The sequence below is a fragment of the Doryrhamphus excisus genome, linkage group LG2 (assembly GCF_037039965.1).
Source record: "Doryrhamphus excisus strain RoL-2023G ecotype Guam linkage group LG2, RoL_Dexc_Guam_v1.1, whole genome shotgun sequence".
In the NCBI taxonomy this organism is placed as follows: domain Eukaryota; kingdom Metazoa; phylum Chordata; class Actinopteri; order Syngnathiformes; family Syngnathidae; genus Doryrhamphus; species Doryrhamphus excisus.
This window is the reverse complement of record NC_136358.1, coordinates 11460641-11471597: the sequence shown is the minus strand read 5'-3', so window position 1 is coordinate 11471597 and position 10957 is coordinate 11460641. Positions and strand designations below refer to the sequence as shown.

General features: G+C 45.7%; 1 protein-coding gene across 1 annotated transcript; it reads right to left on the bottom strand.

Annotated features, from left to right (window-relative positions):
* Positions 1-692: 692 nt before the first annotated feature.
* Positions 693-10871, bottom strand: cry1a (cryptochrome circadian regulator 1a). The gene is made up of 14 exons (XM_058065785.2): positions 10018-10871; positions 6312-6420; positions 6079-6221; positions 5828-6012; positions 5672-5760; positions 4291-4431; positions 3918-4229; positions 3699-3850; positions 3333-3535; positions 3149-3259; positions 2978-3076; positions 2761-2823; positions 1341-1448; positions 693-1252 (listed from the first exon to the last, which is right to left on the bottom strand). The coding sequence occupies exons 1-13, from the start codon at positions 10173-10175 to the stop codon at positions 1357-1359; spliced, it is 1857 nt and encodes a 618-aa protein (XP_057921768.2). The 5' UTR covers positions 10176-10871; the 3' UTR covers positions 693-1252; positions 1341-1356.
* Between the last annotated feature and the right edge of the window lie 86 nt (positions 10872-10957).

The window sequence follows — 10957 nt, the reverse complement described above, 5'->3', positions numbered from 1 at the left end:
AGCATTGGGTCAAAGCAGAGACGACGGTGCACTGTCAACTTGGCGATTTTGTCCCCTCATTGACGAAATTGTTCTGGTGTGGTTTGGGAGTTTTTTGGTATTTGGGGACTCCAAAGTGAAAGCATATATTGCATATTCCCACTGAGCAACAGCGGTGACTGTTGACAGGTCCGCCCCGCCCAAAGGCAGTCACAAGCCGGCAGGAACCAATCAGCTTGCGAGCCGCGATACCGCGGGGTATTTGCGTTTTAGAGCTCTAAAACGCAAATGTTTCTTAATCTTCTGTTAGCCTGGATAAAAGAGGAGGTGCGTTTATACTTTATTGTTACTCTGTTGATGTTTATTAATAAAATGGATTCGCTTACAATTATTAGTAAATAATTCATCAGCCTACCGTACTGCTGTTCTCAGTTGCTATTACATATAGGCTCCAGAAGAGGGTGATACTCGGGAACTGTTCATTTGTTCTCATTTTAAGAAGTTCTCAACTGCCAATGTGTGATGGTAGAACTTTGAGGCGCTGGCCGAGATAAAAATCCTAAATTGTATTTTGGCTAAATTGTGGCCAATTTAAAATTACCAAACCAATAATTAATCATTCTAAATGCAATTAGGTGTTTTTATTCACTTTTCTGGTCTGTCCTAGGGGTTTGTTTTTACCTGCTGTAACAGGAAAATCATAAAGCAATCCATCTGTGTGTTGAAGTCATTTTAATGAAACGAGCACATCGAAAGAACCATGAAGCCGATGTAGCAGTTCTTTGGGTTATACACTGGCGGTTGGGTTGCTTTATGGTGATGTTGCATCTACAGTGAGAACACAAGCAAGTCTACAAGCACTGAACTTAATCAACAATTATTGCCAACATTTAGCTGTTAAATAGGCTCAAACAGAGGGAGATGAATTGGACATGAAGCTGCTTTATGGTACAAGATTTTGTAACTTTGTTTTTTTTGTCCCCCCGCCCCCAAATGGACAACTTTTAATTGAAAAAATGTCCCAAAAGAATCCACTATCAAGTTTTCTCATATCAAAAATATATATAATGGATCTATGGCTACACAAAGAGAGAGGATGCACACACAATACCCAAATATGTACAAGTGGGAATTAGCAAATTCTTTATATATACACACATGACACGACTTGTGCTAACTCCCCACAAAAGAAAAAAGTACGCCCGAGGGGAGGTCAGCATGGGCCATGTCAGGAATTACTAGAGGGGGGGTGGGGGGCACCACATGAAGATTCCTGCAGGGAGCAGAAGAAAAGGGGATGTTAGTTGAATTCATTTCATAAAACAATAAAACACAACACGTGAAGCGGCAATGCTACGAACCAACTTTTTCTGGAGACTAATGTCTCTGGACTTTGGAGCTTTTGCCGTTGCCGGAATCCTCGCAGTGACGCTTGCTGCTCACGGGAGCGCTGGAGTGGTGCTCAGGCCCTGCAGAGACAGAAGGGTTCAAGAAAGGATGCTTTTCAATACATCTTCCACCTCGCCTCACCTCATTGAATGCAATATGTGTTCAGTGTGGTGTGTGTGTGTGGGGGGGGGGGGGGGGGGGGGGGGGGGGGGCTGAGCTGGAAGGAGGAAAGGACACCCGAGGAGGTCCCTGTCCGTCACGGATGACCGGCATCGTCTGGTGCATAGCATCATCCCCAGAACAGCAGTTTCAGTGACAGATTACTATCACCGTCCTGCTCCTCTGAAAGACTAAGCAGATCAAGAGAAATTCCCATGGAGACGAATCAAGTATCGATCCATCTATGGTATGGAAAACAGTGGGGCTATCCCGATGGATATGGAAAAGGTGTTCTGGGTGGGAAAACCTGAAAACACCGGCTTGTCGTGTCCACGTCAGCGGCCCCATGTGACCAGAAGTGAGCTTTGATGACTCACCCCAGTCAACATCCTCCTGATATTTAAATTTTCCTGATTTTAAGTGGCCTTCTATATGTAGATGGTCATCAAACAGAACAACACTTGGTCACGGTGCAACAAAACAAAAAAACATAACACATCCACAGCAAGTTCCTGCATCACATAGTAAGTCAACAACTACTACGACGTGGGTGATAGACAGTAACGACAGTAAGTGCTAATCACATCCATCTTATTTCCAAATGCCCACAAGGCATGCTGGGTATTCGAGCGGCAACAACAATATGAGCTATAAATGAACTATGAGCAATAAAACATTGGATATTAAGAGCATGTTGACTCTTTATTTTTTAAACTTCTCTCACAACCTAATCAAGGAAAAATGTGGAAAACGCAGCAAAAGAGTACTACTACTGTACTTTATATGCCCTGCATGTGTTCTGTGTACAGAGCGAGTTCCTGGAGCTCTAGTTCTAGTTGGTCTAGTTCAGGGGTCAGCAACCCACGGCTCCAAAGCCACATGTGGCTCTTCAGCCTCTTTGTTGTGGCTCCATTCGCAATGCTCAGGTATTTTGTTTTAACACCCGATATGGGGAAAATACGCATCTTTGTAATAAGCATTGGAAAAAAAAAATCTGACTTTCAATTAAAATCTTTGGAGACTTGCAATTCGGCAATATTTCTTCAGGTGTTGAGGTTTAACCAAGATGATTATATTTTTCTTTATTCTCTTTGAGTGAGGGGGTAAAATGGCTCTTTTGACAGTAAAGGTTGCTGACCCCTGATCTAGTTCTACTCGAGTTCACCCTGCACCAGCACCACCTAGTGGCCTGAAGGTGTGAACTGAATTATGGTTTACCGTGGTCACCTTTACCTTTCTGAAGCGCGGGACTCTGTCGGCTTTGAGGGTAACACATCATGCCGGCGCTGACGTAACCTGGAACATGAATAAGCACGTATCACAGCGGCGCCCCCACTTTACTGCAAAATCAAACTATGCAGGGGACACTTTGATATTTGGGGGTGGGGGGGATACTCCTGTAAATTCTATATCTTATTATCATTAGACTTTTCAATAAAGCCCCGCCTACCCTGCTGATGGGCGGCCATGCTGCTCTGGGAGTCCCCCTGCAGGTACATCATGACGCCGCTTTGCCAGTCTCCTTGGGACTGCGCCGGCATCTGATAGCCTGGAAGTACACAAATAACAGGACGTCACGAATGAGCAGAGAGAGAGAGAGACCGCTTCGACGCTGTCTTACCCGATGGAGCTGTGGCGACATGAGGCGCGTCAACCGAGTATCCCATCACGTCCGAGGACGGCTTGGTGTTGCCGTTTCCATTGGAGGTGGAGGGAACAGACGCCAGCAGACCTGCAGAATCAGACGTAGGGATAAGCCTTCACAGCCAGAGGTCTTGGTTCCTGCCGAGGTTCCTGGTCCTCACCGAGGCCTCGGTAGCAGGAGAGCTGCTGGTAGATCTGCTTCATGCGCTCAATGTTGAGGCGGCTGGCCTCAGCGTGGTGCACCATGGGCTTGGGGTAATGCACACCGATGATGCATTTGGCCGCCTTCTGCACAGCCTCCGGAGCGTTCCAGGGATCGTAGATGTACTTGGCCGGGAATCCCCTCAGGATGGGCAGGTAGCGCCTGTGTGATGAGGCAGATTGGTTAGCTGAATTTCACTTTTTTTGACTCCTCTCCCACAGTCTGTCACAATTACACGCATATGGCCAACTACAATAAACATGACCCCCCAGAATCCACGGCCACCACAGGTAGATTACAGTCCTGTATGGAGTGTGCGACACACCTTATGTAGTCTCCATTGGGGTCGGTGCGGCGCCCGAAGCCGACGGGGCAGTAGCAGTGGAAGAACTGCTGGAAGAAGGAGCTGCAGGAGAGCCACATCCAGCTGCCGGCGTTCACGCTCCAGTCGGCGTCCAGCAGCAGCTCCTCAAACACCTCCACAACACACGCAAAAGTGAGATCTTCTCCACTTTGAAGTGAAGTCGATCTTCTCGCGTCTCACCTTCATGCCTTCCTCCCAGCTGATCCACAGGTCCCCTCGCGTCAGGAAGCAGGCCACGGCGTGCCGGGCCAGGTGGTGGATCCAGCCCTCCTGCCTCAGCTGGGTCATGATGGCGTCAATCCAGGGGAAGCCGGTGCGGCCCTCGGCCCATTTGGCCAGCGCCTCGGCATTGCGGTCCCATGGGATCTGCACGCAGATGGGGTTGCTCTCCATCTTGTCGAAGCAGGGGTTGTTGGTGGCCGCTGTGTAGAAGAACTCACGCCACAGCAGCTGGCCGTAGAGCGAGAGCGGGGGCGAGCTGTTCTTCTTCACCTGTGGGGGAGGGGTTCATGGATTGAGTCGGAGGAGAATCGGTGTTTGTCTGCAGACGTACCTTCCTGTAGAGGTCGGTGAGCTTGAAGTAAAACAGCCGACAGGAGAGGCAACCAAAGCGCAGGTACGGGCTGAGGCCGGTGGGGCTGGCCAGAAGAGAGTTGGCGTTCATTCTGGGTCGCTCAAAGTTGGCCACCCAAGCCTGAGGGGCGACAATGAGTGTACATGCCAGTCAACTTGGACCACAAAGATCTACTGGAGTCTTTAACCTCTTAAGCCCCAAGTCTTTTCAGCCTGGGTTTGAACACTACCAAAGTTGAGGACCGTCACACATTTTCTCACATTTTCCCAGATTTTGGCAGCATTTTGGCGGCAACTGAAACACAGCTTCACCGTGTTTATGTGCCTCGAGATGTGCTAGACCACGAAAAAAGACTTGTACACACGACTATTCTCTCAGTACAGGGACCTGAGTACTGTACTAAGATGCTCATATTTCCTGGTTCTAGTCAGGACTTGAGCAGCAGCATTGTGGATGCACTGCAGCGGTCTTGCAACTCGATTTGAGAGGGCCGATACAGTAGTCTGGTCTGCTGGAGACCAGGCATATAAGTACTAAATAATTAATCAATCACAGCATAAATGTGTGTGCACGTCTGTTTCCCTCATCTCCCTCTTCCAAACAGGCCTAATGAGGTACACTCCTTTTGTCAGCCGCACAGCACAGCCTCTTTTGGGTGGAGGCGTGGCCGGTAGCTTACACACAGAAAGTACAGAAGTACAGAAAGGTCGTGAGGAGCATTGAAGGTTACATCGTAATAATTAAATGAGTAGATTGCAAGTTATGGACTTGAGTTCCACCCTCGGCCATCTCTGTGTGGAGTTTGCATGTTCTCCCTGTGCATGCGTGGTATACTCTGCACATACTCCGGTGATTGGCTGGCTCGCCCGAAGAATGGCTGTTTGACTATATGTGCCCTGTGATTGGCTGGCCACCAGTCCAGGGTCTACCCCGCCTCTCGCCCGAAGACAGGGGATAGGCTCCAGCAACCCCCGCGACCCTCGTGAGGATAAGTGGTAGAAAATGAATGAATGAATAGTTAAGAAAATATGATATTTCTTACACACATTGGACACGTGTGAGCAAATATTTGACACTATCTAACACCGTGTGGCAAAATAATGCATGTTCAGTCGTGATATTTCTCTGAGTAAACGCTGGTGTATGGATGGCTCTGTCTCTGAATGCAGCATCTGCGCTGAATGACTGATACGTCAATCTAAAGCTTACAGCCAATAAAAATGAGATCCAGCCTGCAAAATTCTAAGGAAGTCTGTGGAAAGATGTCACGACAGGAAGTTTGACTTTCTGGGCCTATCATGGGGAAAGGGTGGACGAAGGTAAAACGTGGATCTGAGGTTTAATATTTCAATTGACCCACCTTCCTCTCCAGATGCCTCTCCAGCCGTGTGAGAGCTTCGGTTTCTCCTCCCGGCCACACGGCCGACGACAATCCTTCTGTGTCGAACCCTGCAAGAGGACCATCATGTGATATCAAGTTCACCGGCTCTTCGGCATCATCCCCGTCGTCACTCACCCAGCTCCTCCAGCGACGGTACCCCAAATTTGTCGTCGTGGTCGTCGGACAGCGGCGTGGAGCACTTCCCCATGATCTCGGCCGTGATGAATTCGGCGGGCACTTCCACAGCGTCCATTCGGCTGATGAGGGTCTGGAAGCGCTTGTAGGTGAGGGGGGACTGACCCCCGTTCAACTCGATGATCCTACGAGGAGGGAATTAGACATGATTGGTGGGTGGCTGGGGGGGTGAGGTGGTCGGGGGATCTCACCTGTCCAAGTCGTAGAGCGTGTGGGAAATGCGGACCGTCACCTCCACGCCAGCCTCGGAGGCCAGCTTCTTAATGGCGGCATCTCGCTCCTTCCCAAAGGGCTCGGAGTCGTACTCGTAGGACAGACGAGATATCTTCCACTCCTGGGGAAGCGAAAGAAAAGAGATTATTTGGATGTGTGCGTGTGGGGATGGGGGGGTATATGTAACGCTTAAATGGGATAACGGCCTCACCTTGAAGAGTCTGGGAAAGACATCAGTGGGCTGGCCTCTTATCACAAAAAGGCGGGAATTGAGCTTACGGAGGCTGGAGTCCAAATCCTCCAGACTCTGCAACAGGAACCTAAAAAAGACAAAATGACATCTGTTCACCCCTCATGTTTGATAGAGGACACGTTCGTATGTGTACTTCACTGCCTTTTTTTGGGCACATTTGCATATTATGCACATGCATGTGTGTGTGTCAGGTTAGCGTAGGTGGAGGAAACACACACAAATAAGTGAAACTATTGCCATAGGAACTAAAGTTGGTAGGTGGAAGCTTTTCTATTAACGCAACGCTCCCTCCACGATGGGGGTACACATGGATATTATTAATGAATCGATACTTCCTGTGAGGTACGATATCAAGAACAAACATTATTCATCTAGGGCTGGGCGATTCTGATGATGTATTTCTATTGGTTTTATGACTGAAAGTCACAAAGGGAGTGCTGACATAGCATGCATGTTTTTTTTTAGGATTTTAGGGAAACCAAAGCCGAAAAAATTAAGCCCTTTAGAAGTCATTTTAGATTTGTAAGACTTGACAATTTTTGGGGTACACCAACTAACTCTGAATGGGTGTCCAAAGTTTTCCAAACTTTTCAAGGGTGTGGATGTTGTGCTGAGTATCAACCTACAAGCTCAGTTTGAATGAACGATTTAAACTGTAACACATCCTCAAATGGGTTGATGTCACCTTTCCCTTAAAACCTCCTAACTTCCTAACTTTCCTTGGCTTTGGGGGGGGGGCAACCACGAGCCCCTCGAGACCATTGGTGTGGATATCAGACAGGGGCGGCTTTGTACAGATTAGCGCTCACAGTTATTCTGTGGTGTGGAGATAGCTGTGGAGTGTGTGTGGGGGGGGGGGTCGTTGTTGCAGAAGTAGGTCACAAAGACAGGAAGGAAGCAGGAGGGTGGCGAGTTTACTAACACACTGACCCACTTGAGTCACATCGCCGGCGTATGGTGGGGGGTACTTTAAGTCCAGAAGAAAAACATGCCTGGCAAATCACAACCAAGAGTCCACCATGTGAAGTTTTGACAAGTCCTCGGTGCCGGTTGCTGTCTTTCATGCGTAACAACAGCATCTGCTCACCCCTGGCTCCCGTTATGTAACGACAACATGATGCTCTGTTGCAGCAAGGGGGCGCCCTCACATTAAATATGTCCTGGATGTTCCACATGACGAAGCTGTACAAGTTGCAGACGCAAGTGTCAGTTACCAGTCACACTGACCCGTCAAACACCCTATTTAGGAAGAAGCTAGCCGAATGAGCGTCTGACGAAAGGCAGCATCAACATAGCCGGGAAAGAACGTGACTACAGGAAGCAGGCGAAATGTTACATCTATAAAGTTAACAGGGACAGTGGTCACTACAGTGGACAGCTATTCAAAAGCTGTTTTCTCCTATATGAATGAGTCTTAATGTCACAGTTGCGCATCAGTCACTACAGTGGACACTAGTGTGTCACGCCATACACTGCCACTCATTGGTCAACTTTTGTAAATGCAAAAAAAAAAAAAACCTTCCAAAAACAAGATGGCCAAAAAAAAGTGCAGATGTGTCGTGCGGGGGAGGAATATCTGTCAATTTCTTCTATTCTAGGAGACTCTTGCAGGGGAAAAAATATTGGGACATCAAGCAACAACTAAGAATATAATTGTTAAAATATCCAAGTATTGATGTTGTGATTTGAGGAAATTGTGATTGATCACGTGTCCACTAAATTGGACATTGTGCATCGGGAGCTGTATTTTGACTACAATTTATAGTATTGCTTAAATTCTGTTGTTTTTGATAATACTTCATTTGCAGTAACTTTTTTGGCTGAAAATCAATTGGGTTTTTATTATAACAATATTTTATGGATTTTAGTCCAAGTTGAAGATGCTGAGAAAGATGGGGAAGCTGGAGAAGATGAGGATACGGAAGAAGCTCAGGGAGCTGAAGATGTCCTACCTGACAAAGCTCAAGAACACACAAAAAAAGGCAGACATGTCTGGAAAAGCAAGCCAATGAGCTTGAGGGAGACCTGACTCCTTTTTAGGAGCGTGGAAAGTGAATATTGAGGGAACAGACCAAATTTCTTCCTGCATATATTTCCGGAAGATCTGATTGATGAAATGGTGCTCAAATCAAACTTCTATTTACAGCAAATCGTGTATTTTTTACAAATTGTAAAATGAAGCAGTTTCGAGGAATTGATAAGTAGTAGTAATAGGCAACTGATTCAAAAAAAGTGATTTTTTTCTTTGGTTAAATGTTTTTGCAGTACATTTAGCAATTTTGGAATGTTAAAAATTTCAAAGATCAAACAAATATATGTTTTATGCTGTTTACAATATTTATTTTTATTGGTTCACTTACAACTATGTTTCATCAGTCGTTCAAATGCATGTTGTCCACTCTAATGGACAGGTCAGCAACTCCTTGAAAAATGTATGACTTTTGGTCATGGTAATGGTTTTATTTCATTTGAACATGCATCAGATTACAATTGAGTGCATCACATAATCAGTTCACAGTTCCACATGTCCAAAAGGAGTAGGAAGAAACAAAGCTTATTAAATCCTACCCCTCCATCTGGCACTTTTACAACCAGTAACTGTTACATTTGTTCACTTCCTAATATAATTTAAGGTTTTTTCAATGAATTTTTATTTATTTTATTAATTTATTTTTTTTTCATTAATTATTTATTTTTTGTCACGTACTGAAGTACGAGGTGATATGACAATACAATTACATAATGGGTACAATAGTAACTGTTAATATAGTAATATACATATAGCACATCATGACTGGTTTGAGACTCTTCATCCTTGTATTTAGCAAACATCAACTGCTTGTATTGTTTCTTGAATTGGCGCATCGTTGTGCATTGTTTGAGGTCCTTCCATTCCATAGTTTGATTCCACATACTGAAATGCTTTGGCTTTTTAACGTAGTCCTAGCATATAAGTGTTTCAAATTTAGTTCTTCCCTGAGATCATATTAATCCTGTCTTGTAAAGAAGTATTGGAGGACATTTTTAGGTAATCGGTTATTTTTAGCCTTGTGCATTATTTTAGCTGTTTTAAAAATGAAGGTGATAATTTTTTTCCATGCCTAAAGTGTCACAAAAACACTCCTGTCACAAAAAAATCCTAAAGCAGGTTATCATAATGTGTGCATGAAAGGGTTAAATGACCAACATCATGGAAAAAACAAAAAAAATTAACATCAGCACAAACACAAGAAAAATCTTATGTTAACGTTCATTGATTATGTATTTTCTTTCCTTCTATCGATGAAGAAAGGATATTAGAAAACGTTGACATGCGCACATGGAAAATAAGGCTCAGAAATCAGCTTGTTACGGTGAATGGTGCTCATGTATAGCTGAAACTAATAAATAATGACCATTATCTTCCACGTGGGCATCCCATGGAAGCCTTAAGGACCCATGGATGACCTCTCATTCCAACATCTTTTAAAATCTTTGGGGAAGACAGAAAGAACACTCGGGCCTCTGTGACACTGCAAACACCAAAATCTACCTAGCAACTGCAAAATTAAAAACATACAAGGCCAGACAGCACACAAAGGACGCAACTACAAGCATTTGCATCAACTGCTAGTGTTTTCCAAGTGTCTATAAGACTCTGTAGACTATACTGGGTTGGACTCACCTCCACCTGTTGATCCCGACGTTGGACGAGCCAGCAAACCAGGGGTCAAGAATGTAGATGCAGCGGACGGTGTCGGCCCCCAGCAGAGACTCCTTTAGGGATGGGTTGTCGTGGAGCCGCAAGCCCTTCCTGAACCAGTGGATCGTATTAACGACCATCACTCCAATGGATGGAGATCTTCTGTTTTCAAATGTTATCTTCTTCACTCAGACTTAGCTACGCGGTATGCTAATGTACTATACGTCCAGGCACAACACTGTGTGAATACAATTGAAGTTTATGATCTCAACCTATGCGGAGTTAACCTTGCTCCAATAAAACCTTTTCCATGGTGACAAAGAACTTGGACCGCGTTGGAGGCTGAAGCATTTGGTCAAAAGACGCTCTCCGGCAACGTGACTGGAAACCCGGCGGGGGTTAGGACCTGCGCGGTGCAAACGCTAACCCGCCTGGTTGTATAACTTGTTTGTCAAAATGGTGAAAAAAAGAACAAAATGTTTCAGCAGGTCCAGATCATTTATACACAACTGCACTCCGTAGACATTGTCTTATCAAGGATGTACAACAGACAAACTGTAACTGACTTGTTATTTGAGCGTAATGGCGTAGCCAGCGAGGCTTGTGGAAAGCTGGTTATGTAAATACACTGAATAACGGCGATTAAGTCACAAAAAGACGACTGATTATAACACGGAGAACCACTTAGCTCTTCCAAACTCCCCTCGGGTCTTTGTCACTCGTCCCCGGTGGTGGAGTAGATGTTTTGGTGGCTAAAAAAAGCTTGATTTCCCCGCAGCAACGCACACGAATGGCTGCTCGCTCCTGGCGCCGCACCTTCAGCCTTGGCTCCGCCTATTTGCTGACGCACGGACCTCCGCGCTTTCTTATTGGTCCATATGGCAATGCGTGTCCGGCAACGTGGTCACGTTTCTACAGCGTG